This window comes from Alosa alosa, chromosome 16 (genome assembly GCF_017589495.1).
Source record: "Alosa alosa isolate M-15738 ecotype Scorff River chromosome 16, AALO_Geno_1.1, whole genome shotgun sequence".
NCBI lineage: Eukaryota > Metazoa > Chordata > Actinopteri > Clupeiformes > Clupeidae > Alosa > Alosa alosa.
Window position 1 is genome coordinate 26454327 of NC_063204.1, and position 21997 is coordinate 26476323.

Sequence of the window (21997 nt, forward strand, 5' to 3'; positions counted from 1 at the left end):
ACCTGAAACAGCTGGCTGATTTGGCAGCAAGCAATGCACTGTGTGTGTGTGTGTATGAATGTGTGTGTGTTTACTGTCATTTTTTTGCCTTCCCTCTTGCACACTCGGCCTGGTGTCTCTCCATCCGGATGCTACAGTGCCGCCTCAGGCCTCCTCACCCTCCATTTACTGCGGCCTTTTTACCCAGCCATACCAAGCTTCACCTCCACACCGGCTGTGCAAGCTAATTTATGGCCGTGTTTTTCAGCTCCTATTTTGACTGGGCTTGCTTTGAATTCAGGGCTTAATTTTTTTTTACCAATCGTTTCATTTTGTTATTTTTTATTTTATTTTTTTTTTGTCTAACGACTGAGGGAGCGGAGAATTTCAGGGGAGGTTTTAAGGACAAAAAGTCCAGTCTGAACTTGAATACCTTCTGTCAGGCTGGGAAAGACGTTGGAATGAGGCAATGGTGTTGTGGTCTCTGCCGAAGAAGAGGAGGAAAGACAAGGACTTAGAGAATGCCTCAGCTGGACAAATGACTCCTCTGAGAGCGGACAAAAAAAGAGGGGACCAGGGGCCAAGTTTTCATTAGCAAGCTGGCCAAGGGCTCCTATACTTGTGGCCTTGAAGAGTCAAAAAAGTTTTTTAATGGATTTGGCTCTAGGAGGTCCGACACTGTTACTGAAGTGGCTGGGCTTGGTGCAGCTTGCCCAGTCTCTCGCCCATCTCCAGTCAGCCGCAAGTCAGCCGCCTGGCATTTAGTTGGATGAACCATGGCCTGTTTGGAAAAGCCTCACCAAAAAGCCGACACGCTCGAGTAATTAATCAGCCTTCCGTTTGATACTTGGAACACGGGAAGACTTACAGAAACAAATTGTCTGCCATCTCCACGTCAGACTGTAATTTAATAGTTGTAACAGTCACGGTTTATTTAATGAAGCATTAATTAGATGCTAATTAAGTTCAGACAAGCATTACATACTTAGAGATAATGTTGCAGCTCTTTAGCAGACTTTAAGCACTTTACCATAATTATACAACAACCATGCCAATACATATTTTATAGGTCCTTGAGGGGCTTCATATAGGCCTCCGACCAAAAGCAATGAATGGTACAGAATAGCTGATCCCCATTTTTGCTGTGTGGGGTTTGGAATGAGCAATGTAACATACAAAGCGGAAACGAGCCTATAACATGTAGGCTCAGATTAAAGCTTTTTATTTTCAGAGGGTCCCGCTGATTGATGTCTTCAGAGTTTGCTCGGAGAGTAAGTGCATCTGCAGGCGAGACACTCCCACCCAGGTGACTGATGGAGCCGAGCTGAAGAGGAGAAATAGAAAAGCCATCATTTGAACTGGCCGGTGCTGTGAATTTAGTGCTGAAGGACAGCATTTTTAGTGTGCCTGTGCCCCTGCTAATGCTAATTCAGCTGGTCTGCATTCCGCGTCGTTTCCAAGGAGTATGATGGTCCGCTAGTCGTGGTATGGTGCTGGCAGAGGGCCAGCCTCGAGCTCTGTACGCCTCCCAGCTGGGCGCCTGCAGAGGAACTGCAGTGTCTGTCCAACAGATCAAAACATTTATGGCATCAGATTTCCTCCTCTGCTCTCTGCATACTTCCCCCCTGTCTGAGGCATGGTGGAGTTGAGAGACAAAGCTGCTCTCCTCTCTCTCTCTTTCTGTGTCTCTGCTGCATGGGAGAGTGTGTGTGTTTCATTTTGACTGCTCTCATGGCATTGCTCAGCTATTTCTGTGTGTATATGTGTGCATTTGTCTGTGTATGTGTGTACCTTTGTGTGTGTGTGTGTGTGTAGAGTATGTTTCACTCTGCATATTCACACAGGTTCCCTGCAGTGTGGTACGACAGACTTGAGTGTATGGTGTGTGTGTATGTGTGTGTGTGTAGTGTGTTTCATTTTGTACCCTCTCACAGGGTTCAGTGGTTTCACAAGGCACCCTTGAGCTCAGCAGATATTGCTGCAATGTATTGCTTGCAAAAGTTTATGTGGACATGGGTCGATGGGGCCAAAGTCAACGTTCGCTTAATAAGATTCAATTGTGGCCCGTGTTTTGATATCAGGGATGTGGTCTTGCAATGGCAGTGTTTAATTGAATAGGAAAACATGGTATCAAAGGGAGCGGATGAGAGTGGGATTCTCAGCAGATCCCATAATTATTATCAGATCTGCTCGATGCTAGAAGAGAAGAGAAAAGAGGAGAAGAGAAAGAGGGAAATAAAAGGAGAAATGCAGGACACAGCCATCCGCCAGCCCACAACCACAACAGGCCTCACTGAAGCTCAATGTTTTCTTTTTATTATTAAAGTATAAAATACAACAGCAAGCACATTTCATTGAACATCATAAATACAAAAAAAGGAACTTAAATACAGTCAGTGCTAATAAAATAATATTTTTGCTCTGGACACAAATAAGACCATAGTCTTATTTTTTGCCTCTTCTAGATGATTTGGTTCTTTATACTCCTTTGCTTTCAGAGAACTGGACTCAGCGGTTCCAAGGACCGCCTCTGGAGCTGCTAGTCACAACCTGACTCAGCTGAGGAGACCCCCAGCCCAATAGCTAAATGTGTGCTTTCTTCAAACATCAAAATCTCAGTGGAGTCTACTGCAATGGTGGTGGCCAGTAAATTAAAAAGAAACACTGAAGTAAACACTTCATTGAAAGATTTACATGTGTCATCACATATAAATCACAATACTTCCATTACAATATACAGTACATACACACTATAGTTATTTACAGTTTATGCCAGAAAATAAAATATCTTAAATTACAAATTGATATGAAATGATACAAAATGAAGACATATTATGTATAAGTGATCTATGTACATTAGGCAAGTATGTAAATATTTTGATTATTTGGACATATACTTAAGAACCCTTAAGGTGCACTGAGGTCTCCAAAAAAATAATTTTACACTAATATCTGTGTTTCACCCCTTACAATAGTTTATGCCCCTATGTTTATACCTCTATCCATACCATCTTATGAAATACATACGGCATTAATGCACAACATGTTACTATAGGCACACTAAGGGAGAATTGCTATGCTTGTATCAAAATAAGAAACCTACACAATGTCATATTTGTGCATAAATAAGCAGTCAGAACTGGATCATGAACAAATATGCAACCCAAAGATGCTTTATATCATATGAGTAGAGTAGAGTAGCTGTGAAACACATGAATCGCAACTTCACATTGCTAGGAAGCAGGACTGCTGTGGTATGAGTACTATCAAGACAGAAGCTGACCTGGGGACAGACCTGGGCTGCATTTGGGACCATCTGTGTGTTCAAATTCAGCAAATGTTCAAGGCAAAATGGTTTAAGTTCATGTTTTAACTTCTAAATCAAAATGTTGTTGTCTAAACATTCCAATTTGTTCGATGTAAATTGTAATCTTTAGGCCAAGGTCCAGGTTTGCCTGGTGTGAACGGACGTTTAGAGTGTATGTTCGCAAATGTTTGCAGCGAACCTAATGAAAAACTGTTTACGGAACATTTGCCTTTGTTTGCTGTTTTGAACACACCTCTGGGCGCAGACCTGGCCTGGATTTGAGCTGGACCTGGCTCTCATCTGAGCCACAACCTCACCAGAATCAACTTCCAACTTGATAGGGTTGTACTGTCTGATTGCAGCTTCACTTTCTCCGAAGGTGTCTTCTCTTAAGCCAAAAATACCCCTTGGAAGACTAATACACAACCAAACCAAATTTGCAGGTTAACCTAAGCTAATTGCATTTGGAATCATGAATGATTGCTCTCTGATCCTGGATGCATGAGGCACTTTGAGAGAGAACAAGGTTGCACTGTGTCCTCTTCTGCCCCTCAACTATCCCAACCCCCACCCCCACCCCTATCCCACCCCTCCTCTGACACACTTGCCCTGGACTGAAAAACATCTTAAGACCATCTTGCAAGTCTGGAGGTTGGTTGAGAGAAATGCACAGTCGTCAGAGTGCACCTTCCCATAGCACCAGTATACGGTTGAAGAGTTAGCAGCAACTGTGTTTTGATACTAAAAAATCAGCACCATTTCAATGTAATTACTGTAGAACATACATTACCGATTATCATGGTGAAGGCAACATATGTCTATAAAAAAGCAATACCTGACACACAAGAACTAAAGTTAAAACAAAAAATATTCATATACATTTTTTTTATCTTTCAATGCAAATACCTGTTGCCTTACAACTTAGGGTCATATTTTAAATAGGCCCACATATACAGACAAGAATACCTCCAGGAATGCTGTGCAAATCCTTGAGAGAAAAGTCTCTGGGACAGGGACGGGGAAGGAGGGCTGGAGGGATGTTTGTGTGTGCATCCCTGCTGGTGTTTATTTAAACCAGTGCAGATAGTTGGAGTTCACAGCAGGAAAACACATGTTGTTGCTGCACGAGCCTCCATAGCTGGGAGGACACATGGAGCAGGGCACGCCCACTTTGTAAGGGGCCTCCCCAATCCAGTTCCCTCTGTGACAGAACAAAAAAGTCAAGAGACAGTTAATGTCAGGACATGGAAACACAGACTCAGAGGAAAGACTGAGCAGGTGTCCATATTCAAGGCCAAGAACAGATTTCCCTAAGCTGGATATTGATTCTTGCCTAAGTCATCGGCCGAGTCTCTCCCTACCTGGGAATCACAATTAAACAGCAAGAAGCACTAGTTTAACGCTAATTTTAATTTAATAAGTCTGAGTCTATTTTTCTTGGAATATATGGGTTAATGAAAATGAGAGCCTATATATAACTCTCCACGCTCTCTCAGAACGAGATTAAACCATTAAGGTCATGAGCCAGCCATGGAGCGCCCAGGACATAAAGTGCAGAGCTTTGATTTGAGGATTAGCCGCAGGATTCCTCTGAAATTCCGAGAGTTGCTCTCGGCCGGAATGGTGCTTGTGTGCACTGTTTTTAGAGGCTGGGGGTCACCGGAGCCTTTGAAGTGAAGGCTACCGTGTGCATTCGTGCTTACTCTTTCTTCACACGAGAGTGACATATTGCACCAAGAAGACACTATGACTATGTGTGTTGAAGTATCACCTCTTGGCCTGCTGCGCAGTCTTGACTTAACTGAACCGTACGTGAACGGGCATTTGTCCATGTAAGATCAAACGCTGCATTCGCTGCAATACACAAAGAGTAGTGTGCAAGGACAACACAGCAGTATACTTACTTTGGAGAATAGTTGCACACAAGGTATGTTGCCCTCTTCCACACCGACCCCCACACATTCATATTGTGGCAGGTATTGATAGCACAGCCTACTTTGTTTGATGTGGCCCACACCATCTACAAGAAAGAAAAAAATAGCTATATTAATGCTGAGCTGTTTGTGTGTGTGTGGTCCTACATGTATGTTTGTGTGTGTGTGTGCAGTACGTAGAGCAACATTCCTGTGTAACTTACCTGTGTATAGTGTGTGCACATGGGTCCATAGCACTTCAGAGGGCACCGAGGGTTGCAGTCACGCGGGTAGGGAAAAGAGTAGTCTTTCACCTCATCATACCAAGGCTTCACTAGCTGAAGGATGGATCTGTAACTGCGATTAATACACAAGAACTCTTTTTACACACAATCCTAGGTATCAAATCATTTATTCAAGGTCATTCAAGTAATATTATTTTCAGTATTGACTTTCATAACCTATGTTCTAAGAAAGGGGGGCATTCTATAATCAAGTCTTTTCAGGTCTTAGAACAACCGATATAGGTTCTGCTCTTCAAAGTTCCAACATCTAAGAACTCTCTGATGAAGGAATCTTGGACACTTAAATTTATAGCGCTTTTTAAACTGCGGGAAACCTTTTTTCAAGACTCTGAAGTCACTTGTTGCCACTAAACAGTTCTTCATGATGGGAAAATAAAGACTTCTGCGTAGTACATTAGGCTTTTAACAGAAGAGAATGTGTGTTGTACGAGGCACTGATACATACCGACCCGTCCGGACGGAGAGGTTCTGACCCAGAAATCGGAGTAGACTCCGGGGTCCGTGTTCCCACAAACAAGTAGCAGCCCAGTCCTCCGCGGTTTTGGCCAGGGTTTCATCCCAGACCTACGAAAAAAAGGAAAGAGAAACAAGAGAAGGGGAAAAAAGAGAAGCATCACTGAATATGCATTGTGGCTGCATCTTAATCTGAGCAAGAGCAGTTTCTGCTGCTCCACTTCTGGCTCCACACAGCTGCATGAACTGGTTGAACCCAGACATACGGACAGCAGAGTAGTGGCAGGCATCACAACATCAAAGGGGACCAACATGGACCCACAGCAGCTGATGAAATAAACCAGCCATATCAGGTGCTGATAGGGGCAAAGTAGCACCCAAACATTTGTAGTGCTTGTATTTGTATTCTCAATCTTGGATGTGCGTGAGGTGAAAGATGCCTCCGTTTGCCAGAGCATTGGGCGTGCCAGAAACACTCGAGTGTGATCCAGCGGCCGTGCAGCATAGCACAGCGAAGCGGAGAGTGACCACTTTGGGACTTGGCGGGTGATCTGCCTCGCCCAGCAGATGACCTCATAGAGCCAAGGACTCAGCACCAGACCTGGCACGGATCTGGCCCAGGTCTGGCAAACTCACTCTGAGCCAGGTGCAGTCCAGTGTCTACATTGCAATGTCTTGATCTCTAATCGTTCTTAAAGCATGCAGCTCGTGACTCAGTTTCAATTTCGTGAAAGGCTGTTGATATTGTTGCAGGCAATCAAATTACATCACATCATTCCATGCTTCTGAACCACCATATTGGCTGACAATATGACAAAATTAAATCTTAGACTTCTCCTTTAAACCAATCACAAGCTCCAGTGTCTAAATTAATCTAATTATGCACTTCATCAATAAAGTATCTCCGTCATGCTACAAAGGGGCATAAGGTCTAAGGACTTATAATAATACAGTCCACATCCAATCCACATCTTGCATCACTAATTACTACACTGATGTCTAATGGGGTTCGGACTCAAGCTCCGCCCTATGGCTGACTTGGTGTCTACTTCAAAGGCACGTGAAGACCAGTGCGGAGGGTTCCGCGCCAGTTTGGCATGGTTCCTGGCTTGGGATGGATAACCCCTGCGGTCAAGGCACTACTTTGGTGGTCCACCACCAATCAAATCTGTTCAGCAGTTGGTAAAGCCAAATGGTCAAGCACAGTGACATTTGTCATGTCCACACTGTATGGCTAACCCCCATTCACACACAATTATGTAAGAGTAGTCTGTGGTTTGAGTTACCTCACCAACTTCATCACAGACAACTTTCTTACTGGCAAAATAAGTATACACTGCATGCACTTGTTTAATCAATTCAATATGGGAATACTTCTCAGAAAAGTCCAAACTCTTAGTCGTAAATTTGGTAAAATTAGTCAATTCGTAAAAATAAAAATTGGTAATGAAAATGAAAGACTTACCATATACTCCATGTTCGACGCCGGAGGGAACACTTTCCCTCTAACTTTATTATGGTAATCGAGAATTGCAAGCATGTCATTTTGGGAGATGAAGCGCTTCCGTCTGGTTTTCGGCAGGCTCGCAGTCTCAACTCGATAATTGATGTCTGAGCCAATATCGGTAAAATTAGTGACTGGCAACGTTGAGGACGGTGAGGGCTTGTAGGCAGCCAACGCACTTGCTCCACATGATATGCACAACAGCAGAATATCGATGGCAAAGCAGTTTTCATTCATGATTGGTTCCTGAAGATATCAGCTTTATATTCCGTTGGGATGTGTCTGAAAAGTAAAAAAAATCAAATTATGAAATATCTTTGCAGAATATGTAATATCCTTGCCTTCCCATTCTGGAAAAGTAAAGTAAAAACACTGGCATTATCTATCAGTAACATACTTCACGTGTCCTTAACACATCCCTACCTTCTGTTGTGGTCAGTCAAGATACTGTGCAGCAATAGATTCACAAAGTGATATCTCCAAATTCGGATATGTTCTTTGGGATAGCGGGAACGATGGTCTGTAGGCGTCTTATGTTACTCCAAGCAAACAGGGAAGAACTCAGTTAGCAGACGGAGTCGCTGCTTTATATACCGCAGAAGTACCGGTGCAGGAAGTGTTGTTGCTTTGAAGGTGTGCTGGATCCCTCCTCTCCCCCGTCACCTGAAACGGAACATCATTTGGAGACGGGGTGTTTAGTTACTTTTATTCCTCTTCTTGGCGCAGCTCGCCTGACCAAATCAAAACATCGGTTTTTCGTTTGTGCAGCTGGCGAAGAGTGAAAGCAAAACATATGATAAGACGAATACGCATTACAGATCAGTGCGTGTAGGCTATGGACTGAGAGATGCATGCCAGGACTGATAATCGTCAGTAAATACAAGGCATTCTGGTGAAAAGTTTGTTTAGTTGTTCATTGGTTGTTTATTGTCTTGACACACTGAAATAACACAGCTGGTACAACAACATTGAATTGGAGAGTAATATTTTGTTTGTTGTTTTCTGTTTGTTATAACTTTTAATCTGTATAAGGGATCGGAAAATAAACCAATACATTTGAAATCACCATAACATCAGAGAATATTTATTAAGTACCCTTAAGATACTTTTACAAGTTTAAAGTATTTTCTTTTTCTTTCATAGTGCTGTTATCCACATTGAGATCATCAAAGCTCCTTGCACAGTATAGCATTATATGTCATCTCCCATAATCCATACCATGGTGTACTTGACTGCATGCTGTTCAGTGACATCAAACCACAGTGCGCATAATACGTCACCTGCAGCGGTCAAGGAGTCAGAACATACACACATAAACACAAGAGGGAAATCCAGTAGTTTTATGGCTGGGAGTTAGCACAGGGTTGGTTCACTGTGTTTGTTTTTCTCGATTGCATGTATCACACTTTAAAGACTGCACTTGCTCAGTGTTAGCTAGCACCCACTGCTCCCCTGTGCCAGAGCTTCCAAGCGTTGCCAAGTCTGGAGTCCCTTCAGCAAGTCATCATTTTCTTTGGCATCCACTGAACAAATTAAAGCAATGTGACGCAGGAACCATTTTCTTCAGCCCCCCCCCCCCCCCCTCGAAAACTCTTTCTTTCTCCCCAACTTTCTTGGAAGTGGGGAACCTCGCTGACCCAAACTCCTGGAATGGTGACGCTACAGTGTAAGGCAATCATTCCTCATGTTGTGAGTGAGGTTGGTGGTGGTGTGTTGATGGGAAACATCTTGACCGATGTCCCCAGCTGATTTTAAAGACCATTTGCTGTTCGACACACTCCATTTGTCGGGAGAGTATAAATTACTCTCAGCGTATGGGCAGAGATTCATGCAATGTTTGGGTTCAGTGGTTTGAATATCACAGGTCTAACATGCTCTTCAATGAAACTGCCCTGAAACGTCAAGCCCTTATGGATTAGAAGCTCGAAGTGCCAGCAGGCTGTAGTTTTTGCTGCAGTGGAGCAGAGAGTTATTGTGTTAAAAGCTGATTTAGCGTGCGCGCAAGGCTTCACAGTGTGTTTGTGACCACAGCTTTCAGCACCCTGCAAGATCTCTGTTTCAGATGTTCCCAGTGTGAGCAAGAATTGGAATGGGAGGGACGAGGAGCCGTGAGCTCTGTCTTCAGTCAAGAGGGGTACTAAGAGGGATGAAAGTATGAACGTATCTCTATTGTTGCATCTTTTCAGGTGATAGGTAATCAGATACAGTATGATACACACGCACGCACACACACTTGCACACAGACATACACACACAAACACACACATTAAAAAACAATAAAGAAAAATAGTGACAGAGACAAATAGTAAGCCACAGAAACAAAGACAGAAAGGAAACTAACAAAAGAAAGAAAGACAGAGAGATCCTCATTTAATTCATTTCAGTTGTGACGGGTTCCTGCAAGAGCTTGTGTAATTCAGCCAGTACAGAATGCTTGCCAGAGGCTCATCTCAACGGTCAAGTGTCCTTTCGAAGCCTGTGGTTTTCAACTGCTGCTGTCAGGACTTGGCACAGTGCTCATGAATCCAAGGAGTGAAACGCAGATTCGAAGAGCTCTAAAGATGCCCAGGGAACAGGGGGCTTAAGTCCTCTCTGGACACGCACTTATGGACTGATTAAACTAAGCCCACATATTTTATGTCTCTGATGTCAAAACACACACATACACATGCACACAGAAAAACATACACAAATGCATACATACACACAAACCCATACAGACAGTCCCCCCACACACACGCGGACACATATGCAGATATACAAACATACCACATACACAAAGAGAGAGAGAGAGAGAGAGAGAAGATCTTTAAGAAATAAAATACTTTAGTCAGAAAGAGAGAACACAGTCCCCTATAATTACTTTCTTGGAAGAGAACATATATTATCAAATTAGCAGGAGCCTAATCAGTCGCTGTTTGGTGAAAGGGGCAAACAGAGGCCTCAAGCACTCTGCTCTGTTTTGGAAAAGCATTCTTCCTCAGATGGAACATTTATTTACTTGCGATACATTTGTTCCAAGCCTCTCCCCTTTCTCTCCCCCTCTGTCCCCCTCTCCTTGGCCTCCCGATAGCCCTGGCCGTGCCAGCGCTGTTAGACGCAACAGAAAGTGCACATCGCGAGCGGTGAGGGCTTGCCGTGTCCATCACCGTTGCAATCAGACACAAGCTCACAGCTGCAAAGACTCCACCCTGGACTTCGGTTACCAAGTTGGCAGCACTCCCGTCCAGGAAAACCACTTAGGTATACACTAGTGTGTGTGTGTGTGTGTGTGTGTGTTTTCAAGCAGGAACTTCATGAGTATGTGTGTGTGTGTGTGTGTGTGTGTGTGTGTGTGTGTGTGTGTGTGTTTGAGGGTCTGTTTCTCTCTGCATCTCTATTTCTCTCCTCTCTTTCATTCACTGCCTCTGAACCCCCCCCCCCTCCCTCTGGTGGTGTGTGTGTGTGTGTGTGTGTGTGTGTGTGTGTGTGTGTGTGTGTGTGTGTTGTGTGTGTGTGTTGGGTGTGTGAAGACAAGAAGATTTTTCAGCTCTTCTCATTCCTGAGTTTGTCAAAGAAAAGCTAACCCGTACACAACCCCAACCAAACTTAAAGAATCCCCCAAGTATTGTCTAGTATCTAGACATAGCTCTATGGTCCTCACTGTCAGAGGAGTTTCCAGTAGCCCCGGTTAAATAAATGTTACAGAATAACAACTTTAATAGTAGATTTTATTAAAACATTTATGTGAAAACAGCTGGTTAAAATATGTTGTATGGATAGTATATTACAGCACCAAATTACATTCATTCAAGGTCATCCACTGTGACTGGAATGAAACTGAGGTTTCCCTATCACATGTGAGTGTTAACAGCTAAAGTTCAGCTTGGGGTTTAGTAGTCCAGTTCTTCCAGAAGTCTGTGGGCTCTTTTCAGAGAGGAAAAAAGTGTGTGATAAATCATGACCTATTTATCTTTTCTTATCCAGATGGAAAAATTAGTTGTAACAACAGCAACTGGGTTTTTACCAGCCTTGCTCAAGCCTTTCATCTGTTAATAAGCTGTTTATCCATGAAGTCAATGCGAAATAGATGACTATTTCACAGAACACAAACATCATTCTTCCATATGAGGTCTTTAGCACATGTGATCTCTTTTTCCTTAGATGTTGAGAGAAAAAAATAGATGTTTATCTTGCTGATTTTCAACTCTGTCATCTATGCACACAGCCTTGTTGTCCTTACATATTCTGTAAGGTTAACTTAACGTAGTGTGTTGAAGGACTGTCACACTAACAGGCTGTGTGAGGTGGAATGTTTACTGACTTTGTTGTCTGGGCAAAAGAGTGGTATGATCGTATCCTTGTACAGTCTGCACACTCAACAACCCCGTCAGAGACTTTACTCTTGAGTCTTGTCGTCTGTCAAGTGCACAAAACAAAGGAAAAGCCTTGTGAGACAAGCTCAAGAGTAAACAGCCCACCACAAAGGCCTTTGCTATCGAAACCGTGGTGCCGTCTCTGGAATTCACATAACCTCTGCCATCTTTGGGACGGATGATGCCAATTTTAGTGAACATGTTAAAATAATACCCTTGTGTATGTTACATTATTGACAGTAGCAATGAAGCAGGCTACAAGGACAACATAGAAATTCATGAAGAAAATTCATGAAGAACATCATAAAGGGCTCATGTAACCTTTTCTCACATTTCACAAGATACATTTGGGGAATCAGTGCTCCTAATTTATAACTGCCTCTATTTACAATGCGCAAAATGTCTGTCCTTTTAAACACTCACTCATCTATGAGACATTCTCAACCATCTTTGATGCTCTGGCCTCTAAAGGACGAACAGGCAAAGGGTTGCGGTTACGGACAGACATTTCACAAGAAGTTCTGATGTAAACCTCGAAGAAACACGCAAACATGAAAACTTTCAGGGTGTCTAAAGCTAACTGTGGGGGCAGGGTTTACGATGGTGTTTTATGACGACAGCTTTAAAGTCCACAAAAAAATATTTATCTATTCTAGATTTAAATCAGGTGGTTTATGATGGCATTCTTCTAACTTCTGCCCTGTCAGGCATTCTCCAACAAACAAATACAACTCCATAATCCAGTCAAATCCACAGGATCAAAACATCTCTTGATGTACATGAGGAATCCTCGCCTCACTGAACTGCTTTGATGTCATGTGTCCACCCCTCTTCCATATAAGTGCGGTTTCTAACCGGGTGGCTGGCGAGGCTTTGCTGGGCTGTGCCCTTCGCACTGAAGGTCAGCGCCAACCTGTGAGTTCGCCGGTAAACCCGGCGGTAAGCGCAGCCAGTGGGGGAGAAGCACGAGCATAGCAGAGCATAGCAGAGCAGGGACCACAGGCTGTCTAGACAGCAGATGAAGGATGGGTGGACGGGGCTTGGCAGATCGGCAGGCAGGTCTGCGGCTGTGGCCACCTCTCTGGGTTTCGCTCCTCTGCTCAGCTGTGCAGGCTGGCTGTGTGTATAAATGGTTTCAGCCCATGAAAGTGTCCATGTACCTTTGCTATGGAGAGAGCAAAGCCAATGGAGTGTGTTTGTAGTATCATGCCAAAGAGTTTTCAGACTTTGCCAAGAAGACCATGGTATTTCTTTAAAAAGAGTAGGGGGGAAGTCTGCTGTTTTTTGGCATTTTAAGTGTTGATTGGCTGTAAAGTTGTATGTATTCCCGTTTTCAGTTTGGTAGAACTACTCTTAAATGAAGAAAGGAAACCTACTAGTTTCAACATCACTTTCTCAGTTTGCAATGCTGGACAGCTTTGCTGGACTACAAGCAACTCGGCAGGCAAGTTCCGCATCATCACTCAACTGTTCGCTGAATGGCTCGGCTACATGCGAGCCGGATAATGTGGGTTGGGCCAGACTACGTGTGAGACCTAAATCAAATTTAGGGCGGAAGTACGTAGGATGGTAACGACCAGGCTAATAGAGCATTGTCCTGCTGGGAAAAAACAATCCTCAGAGTTTGGGAACATTGTCAGAGCAGAAGGAAGCACGTTTTCTTCCAGGATAACATGTGTCCTTCGCAAAGACAAATCTGCCTGATTCCAGCCTTGCTGAAGCACCCCCAGATCATCACCGATCCTCCACCAAATTTCACAGTAGGTGCGAGACACTGTGGCTTGTAGGCGTCTCCAGGTCTCCGTCTAACCATTAGACAACCAGGTGTTGGGCAAAGCTAAAAATTGGACTCATCAGAGAAGATGACCTTACTCCAGTCCTCTATGGTCCAATCCTTATGGTCTTTTGCAAACCTCAGCCTGGCTCTTCTTTGCCTCTCATTGATAAAGGGCTTTTTCTAGCTTTACTTGAACCCTGCCCCTCACCCTGACGCTCACTGTATCCCTCTGCCAGTAAAGCCAGAATTGAACCCTTCTTTTCCTCACTCAAATGTTTTATTTTCAACTCTTTTGCCATGGTCAATAGTTATTTTTTTATTCCAATTACATTTGAGGTACTACTAGCACTGTTTTTGCCATCCAGCTGGTCCTATTGCAAGACGATGCAGTGTTTTTTATACCTTTCCTTGTTAAATAAGATTTGGTTCAGATGATCACCTTATCAGTACCTCAGATGCTGATTTCAGAAAATATTGTAACTAGCTGTACTGTATATGAAAAGTGCATAGTAATAGGCTCGATGGTGTTTTAAGCCCCCACTGTCGACTTCAAGGCAGCGCTGCGACTGTCGACTTCAAGGCACCTAACCCTAATCCTTGCCTAACCCTAGTGCCTTCCATGCAGCGCTGCCTGGAAGACGACGTTGGGGGCTTAAAACACCGAGTAACTAGTAATGGTGTCATGCTGTTTCAGTGTCACAAGTGGTAGTGGGCTAAACACATGTCCATGACTGCTGGCAGCTTATATGCAAGCTCATGCAGTTTTTGTCCCCCTATAGTACAGCTGGAAAGGCATTTACATGATGCCGAGATCGACACAGCAGACACATTTGAAGGCTCACCATGATAACGCACCTCCAAGCGGCTGTCTGTCTGTCCTGTGCAGGCCCGTCGCTAGAAGGCAAGTAAACCAAGCAATTGCTTGGGGCCCCGAGCTGGCCAGGGGCCCCAAGACAACGACTGGTTAAGAATAAAATGCAACGACAAACTGTGAGCGCCCCTTTGATTGCCCCTTTGTCAATGCAGTAAAGTGCAACGACATTGTTACCGGCAATACCGGGATCCCTCTCAAGGGGGCCCCTCTCAGTAGTCGCTGACAGCAGCCAACCAGTCAGGTTTGTGAGCTCTGCTGCCGGGAAAATATAAAACCTCGCAGTTATGTCTATGGTCATAATGAAGCGAAGTTATGCGTCTGGAAGCCAGAAAAGAAAGAAGAGAAAGGAAGAGGATGACAAGAAAAAACAAGATAGTGGTAAGTGATAAATTACACTGGATGAAATAGCTCTACTTGTCTTGTACAAATGGTGTAATGTCGCAGCAGGAAGGCTAGCCTAGCAAAAAATGTTTATGTTAACTACCTGCCTGACGGTCCATGCTGCTTGTAACAAACCAGAACAGTTAGAGCAACTTTTTTTTTCCGAACGGACGGAATATGGTTACATACTGTAATATGTTTATTAACGGGATAAGGAAGACGCAGATCTGTTCCAGAATCACTGTTTATAGTATTTAATGACATAACATTGCTATAGCTTTGTAAATAGGTTTTGATGAAAGGGGCATAGCTTCTCTGCTATACTAACTATTCGACCATGATAATCTATTTGCCAAATGGGGGTTAGGAAAACCACACGATAAATTCCGTGCATCAAAGCAGACTGGAACATTCATGTCTAGTAGTATCATGCTCGCCAGCTGTTTACTGTCTTTAAAGCACTGTGCGTCTGTCTAATTCTCAAACAGCAGAACGCTTAAATGCTATGTTAAGCTACAAGTAGGCCTAGGTCAATGTATAACATTAGCTTGGGATGTTTTTACAGTAAGCATTGGTAGTTGTGAAAGTAGCTGCATCCCTTCTAAATATCAAAATATGGAAATGCTAACATATCTTTTCTTGAATTTAAACTGTATGGCTATGCTGTGGTTTTCCTGTCAACATGCAAACGTTACAGGTGCGGTGGAGGGAAGGACATTGGGGGTGTGGTGCCTCCATGTTTTGCATTTTTTTATTTATATAAAGTGTGGGTGAATTTAAACCCCAAATTCCTTCCTGTAGGGCGCTATGCGGTGGGCCCCATGTTCCTGTGAAAATTCATGACTAACCTCCTGTGAATCCCTCTGCCCTGTGACTGAGAGTCTAGGCGCAGATTTATGACTGCACTGCATTTATCATTAGGAGAAGGGTGCGTGGGTGTTGGGGTGCGGGGGTGTTGTATGGGGGAGGGGAGGTCCGGTGACAGTGGCCAAAGCACGTGGGGTGAGGAAGTTCTTGGTGGGGATGTAAGTGGATGGCTGCTGCTGTGTCCTCTTCACTCTGCTGACCTGGCGTCTTTGGAGGGCCCACTCCTTCCCACCACTTGTTCTCATGCCTCGTTAAGAGAATGTCGGATTTGTTTTAGGATGTGCTCTCTAAACTCCAAAATTAGCCAAAACAGTGCTAATCTCTTCGATTAATCTCTCAGGACCTGATGTACTAAGGCATTATGGCCTGTTTCATTTGCTCCTTAACACATTTATGAAAACTGTCAGGCATATTGCGCTTTTCTTACTTCATACATGCATTTATGGGAAGGCTGTGTATGGAAGAAGTGGGAGTATCACATAAAAATAAAGGAGAAGTGTTTTTTTTTTAAACAATACGCTCAGTGGTGTGGCAATTAGTGACCTAAGGTGTGGTCTAGCGCATTATCTAAAAATCGGATAAATGTCCTTAAGTTTTTTATTTAGTCGTTTAAATATTATTGGGGTAAGTGTTGCTTTTTTCAGGCTATGTTTTCGATGGTAAGCCATGTTCAGTCAATAGTGAGAGTAATTAACTGTGTAACTGTTTTGTCGTTTACTATGACACCACGGGGAAGTTAGTTTCACTTTGCCAGTACACGCAGATGCATGTAGGCTATTACTGCTAGGTTTTAGTAAAGCACGGTTTAGTGGAATACCTGTTCCATATGGTCGCGTGTGCAAGCAGATTCCTTTAAATGCGCCGCTGACTATCAAAATACCGATGCGCTGTTTGAAGTTGCGCTGCTTGTTGTTAAAGGGAATGACAGATGTCATTTTCGTAAGGGATAATGTATTGTCCGCCGGTAATTATCAGAAAATAAGTCCCGACAGGGAGAACAGAACCTGAAGGGCTTCGACCTGAAGGGACTTATTTTCTGATAATTACCGGCGGACAATACATTATCCCGCTTATTACACGGCTACTTGCCAAAACGAGAAAAGAAACCTAACACAATGAATCTTTAAAAATGATTTTGCTACCGTTTAGGTGTCTTCCGTGACAAAATAAATAGTTCGCCACACAGATAGAACTTGACAGTTTCAAGTGTTGCGTGGCAACGTCTTACTAGCTTACTTTCCCTTTCAATGAAATTCCATTGCGCGAACGGAATTCTTGCGGAGGGATATGAAAGACGTTAATCAAACCGTATCAAAAGTAAACATATACTTTGCCGGTGATTTATATAGATTTAACATAGGCCCGAACGTTGGGAATGCCCATTCATGTGAATGGAACTTTCTGCAGCACTCTGAAGAGCCATGCAAATTGGTTTAAAGGATGTTACGCACAAAACACACCCATGACTGATTAAGATACATACGTACCGCCTTTTTGCGCCTTTCGCCCGACGTTTGATAACATTTGATAACAAAACCACCGTGTTTGAATGGGCTTGAGGAGATGCAACTGCATGTTCTATATGGTGCTGAAAGTGTAGATAATGATGGGGTTGTCATTTCAAGATAATTACAAAGGCCATTGCGCATCAAATCCATATCTCTTCTCTGAAATTGTTCTAAAATAAGTATGCTCTCTCTGTTCAACTGTGTCAACCATGAGGGGTTATGAGGGGCTCATGGTCACTGACGGCAGTGGGTTTCTGTGTCTCAACATTTCAGGCCATCTGTACACAAATAGGGGGCTGTGAACTAGGGCCACAGTGTGTTGCAGAGTAGACAGTATATGCTTTCCTGAGAGAAACATTGGGAGGAGAGACTGATACTTTAGGTGATTTAGGTGATTATTACCACTTAAAAAAGATACAGCATAATAAACAATTTAGACTACTTGCTCTCGTTCAACTCTAAAAGGAATGACAAACATAAAATTAAAAAAAAAAAAACATCAAACCATTTAGCAGCATGTAGCAGCCCATAAATATCAGGAGCTGTGATAATAATAGTAGGCTAAGTCTTTTCAAAGTCCAGTGCTTTTCTGTTTGTCCTAAAAGCATACCACCATAAGTAAACACATTCCACAGGGCGGGCATATTACCATATAGAGGTTTGCAACCCATTTGGGCAGAGCAGGACCAGTGTTTAAATGTGTTTTATTCCCCAGAGCAAGACAGGAGTACAATACAGTGATGCCCCGAATAGACTAGTAGCTGTCCAAAAACTCAGACTGTTAGACTGTCAGTGTTTGTGTTTGAATCAGGTCTCACTATTGGACCATGCACATTGGCTAACCAAACCAGACGGTTTTGATAGAATTATTCTATTGTTAACCACAAAATAAACTATGGTGCCAACTCGTTTATGAGACATCTGTAAGTATGGGCTGGGGCAAGATGAGTGAGGCAATTTGCTGTCATAGACATTCTGTACTATGGAAAACAAAACCCTTATCTTTTTCCCAGTGACCTATTTTCAAGAGACAGATGATGCTGTGGACATGATTTGAACCCTGGTGAGTCTTACATCAACTCTTATCATTAATGGAGGAGGTTGAGGGTCAATCAAAGTGAAATAACAGATTTTCGTCATTATTTCATCACTTTTTACAGGAAAAGCCCTTTTTCATATGACAGTGACATGGCGCGTTAGCATGGTGCCACTGGAGAGGGTCTTTCCTATTCTTTGTCTTACTCCAAAGACTGCATGAGAGACAGAACAGTCGCTTAGTGACTAAACACGCACCAGCCACTCTTTGACTCATTGAATTACCTCAAAACTAGCGTTAGCGTCCAGTAAAAACAATTTACAGCGTGGAAGCCAGTAAGTAATGAGTAATGAGCATCATAAGTGATTTCATGGCTGCGTCTTGTTTTTTTTTCTTTTATTCGTAACTCTCAGGCTTATTTAGAGGTGTTTGTAATGGCTCAGTCCTAGCTGGGCACACACACACACACACACACACACACTCTTCAGGAGTTGTCGCGGCGACGTGACAGGTGGCCGTTCGGCCAGCCATGTTCCTATGAGGATTTATAGCTTGCCGCATCTGTCACTGTACAAACACTACTCTGAGGTCTGCAGAGCCAACACTGAGAGGGACCTTTGTGTATGAGCGTTTTTGGATTTTTCTAGTGGTTGAGTTTGTGTGTTTTTTGTGTGTGTCTTTATGTACCTGTGTCTCGCTACTGTGACAGCTGTAAGCAGGTGATTCCAGACAGCTCTTGCTGTGTCAGACTCTGTTTTCACAGACAAGACAGCAGTGTGTCACTCATGTCCCTTTTATAGTGTCTTTATATACAGGTCTGCTATCTAGCACAAACACAGAGGAAATAATGTCCTAATAATGAACCTTTCATTCATTTTTGTATCCTTACAAAATCTATATGAATACATTTTTCTAAATATTTGTTTCACGGTAGTTTTCTAGGATTGTTGATATGGAATGAACTGTTTTTTGTGTTCCAGCTGTCCTGTGCATTCACGATCAGCACAGGAAATTGTGCATCCAATCAGCTGTTAGCCCATTTCCTGCCTTCTATCCTAGAGAAATCTCCACAAAGTACCCCCCCAATACTGACATCTCTCTTCCTCCTCTGTGACAGCTGACCTAGAATCAGCTAAATTCTTCAGTCTTCATGTTAAAATCAAATTACAAACAACCAACAGGCAATTACCCGCTGAGAGAATCTTTTATCTAAAGACAGAGAACAGTGACGGAATGCACCTAGCCTTAGATTTGGTGTAGCTGTCTGTAATATTCCAACCTAACATAGATTTTATGTTTGAATGTAATGGGATTTTTCTGTTGGACTTGAAATGAAGCTTTCGGTCATGTGTTGGTGGGTGTTCCCCTTTGTTCTGACGATTTATATCTATTTAAAGTTCATCATCTAAGTTTGTGATTCTTTAGTTTCTGATTCTCTAGCATGTTACACCACGGATGAAGTCAGTCAATGTCCGACTTTCTCCTTTATGCACTCATATGTCACCATATTTGCTTGTTTAATGAGACAACCAAAACTTGGCCACGCTGCCCAACACACTGGCCAGCTACCAAAGACGACCATGAGAATGTTGTTTCAGGTTTGTCTCTCAAAAGACCCGTCATCCCCCCCACCCCTTGTGTCAGTTCTCTGTTACTCCTGTGGCCTCAGTAGACATTTCAACCGGCCTTGCTTCCTCATGTGTCTCAACTGTTTTCTACAGTTAGTCCTTTTCCCTCCATTTCTTTCCCTTGGCTCCCAGCTCCACAGGCGATCAGCTCTGCCAGATGTTTTCACACAACACAGACACGGCTTGTGTTCCTGCAGCACGCTCACTGGAAATAGTAAATTAAGCCGAATCCAGCTCATGAATATGCATGATAGCGTTAGAGTGCCGCTGATGCCAAAGGCGTGGTCTAGTCCCATGACACGACTCCTCGAAGGGATGGGCCCTTTAAACGAGACTGAAAAACATTACATCATCCCGTCTTGTTGCGTCTAGGCCGTATTTTGCTCGCTTCACGAAGAACTCGCCAGAGGCCTTCTCTTATTTTGTGTCATCAGACCTCTCGCGTCACGACCGCGTCACTGATGGCTGCACACCGACTCGAGATTCAAAGGATTGCGCGATCAACAGAGGGATGTTTTCTTCAACTCTCCAACCTTCAAGTCCAAACCCATTCGCTGTTTATATCATCAGAGCTGTTTTGTGGTCCCAAAATGTCATAATAACTCCCATTCATATCCACCTGAGGTGTAGAATAACCTTCCAGAGAATGAAGTCCAGTAGAAGTATTAAGTAAAGTCCACATGCTAGAGCTTATGCTGTATAACCTATTCCAGAAACCAATAAAGCCATACGCATGGGAACTTGCTTCCAAAAGCTCATATCACCATGTGTGAATCATTTCAGTAGAAAACCAACTCTGAAAGCTCAAATATATCATATGCCTGTAAATTCTTTTCAGTTCAATACTATCTCACAAGTCAGAATTCATTTAGAATAACATCTCGCTCCAAAGTGTCTATCTTACAGTATGTTTGTGCATTTATTTAGTCAGAATACCAACTCGCTCCTAAATCACATATAGCCATCAGCACAGTGACTGTCTTCAGGAAGAACACATGGTTGCAATTAGTGAGGGCTCTCTTCATATTGCCTGTTTGCTTTGCCTTGGAGCATATGGGCAATGGTTCTGAATAGCAATATGAGGCAGGATGGGGGCGGGAAAGAACCCAGCAGGCGTTTGTCAGGACAGCCCAAACTTGACATGGCAAAGAAGGAAATTTCCTGCAGCCTCTGAATGCCCCTGAAGACAATGAGGAGTTGAATCTGAGGGCAGCTCACCAGTGGACACAACAGCTGATCCTGCACCAACCAAGGGCCCTTTAAAGGAGAAATCCGGCAATTCGATTTTTAAAAAAAAAAAAAAATCGGTTTTACCTAGTTGCTGCAGCCAACAGTTAGAGCTTCCAAGCAGCTATGGTGCTACATTCAAGGGGCATGTTTATGAGTCCCCATGTCCCCATGTTCATGCCCCCAGAGTGTAGCGCTGTAGCTGCCTGGCTGCTTTAGCTGTTGGCTGCAGAAACTTGAGCTAGGCAAAACCGATTAGTTTTTTTTTTCCGAACCGACAGTACGAGAAACGTAGATCTGAGGGAAAAATTGCTGGATTTCTCCTTTAAGGTGATGATACATTAAACAACTGTTTAAGATATGTTGCTGGGCAACCACAATATCAGTTCTATGAGTTCTGATCGGATGATCATGATAATTTGGCTACAGAATGAAGTGCTCCAGAAATAGAATGATAACAATAACAATGTCAATATCAATGAGACACCCAAACAACAACAATACTCCTGAGCTTTGGACTCCCCCGTAGTTCTGCCTCAGCTCTAGCTATAAGCGCCAGGTTAGGGCTTCTCCCCACCCAGCTGCTTTCTAGACACTGCTGGAGGACACACTGTGGAGAGATTAGACTGCACGTTACTTCACAGCCTTTGCTCTGATGTATATATTATTACACTTTACAGCTAAATTGCTTTGCCAAGGCCCTCGTGCTAGATGAGTTGAGTGAATATGATCATATACAATAATACATTTTACTACCTGCAGTAGTTAGTTTGCCAAAGCCATTATACGGGATGTGGTAGGACCAGCTACTCTGCAGTGCACTCAGGTCCAGTGGCACAGTTCTGGAAACACTAAGCAGAGAGGCGAGTTGAAATACTTCTCT

General features: G+C 43.3%; 1 protein-coding gene across 1 annotated transcript; it reads right to left on the minus strand.

Annotated features, from left to right (window-relative positions):
- Positions 1–3885: 3885 nt before the first annotated feature.
- Positions 3886–8021, minus strand: pi15a (peptidase inhibitor 15a). The gene is made up of 6 exons (XM_048266483.1): positions 7885–8021; positions 7423–7743; positions 5950–6068; positions 5424–5556; positions 5191–5306; positions 3886–4487 (listed from the first exon to the last, which is right to left on the minus strand). The coding sequence occupies exons 2-6, from the start codon at positions 7696–7698 to the stop codon at positions 4352–4354; spliced, it is 780 nt and encodes a 259-aa protein (XP_048122440.1). The 5' UTR covers positions 7699–7743; positions 7885–8021; the 3' UTR covers positions 3886–4351.
- Positions 8022–21997: the final 13976 nt, after the last annotated feature.

What these genes read in the sequence shown, in the direction of transcription:
- pi15a (XM_048266483.1), bottom strand. Translation starts at nt 7,698, where the DNA reads ATGAATGAAAACTGCTTTGCCATCGATATTCTGCTGTTGTGCATATCA. An exon ending in CTCTCCGTCCGGACGGGTCG is followed by an intron (nt 5,557 to 5,949) that starts GTATGTATCAGT and finishes TATTAATCGCAG; the next exon opens with TTACAGATCCATCCTTCAGC. An exon ending in GTGTGCAACTATTCTCCAAA is followed by an intron (nt 4,488 to 5,190) that starts GTAAGTATACTG and finishes GTTCTGTCACAG; the next exon opens with AGGGAACTGGATTGGGGAGG.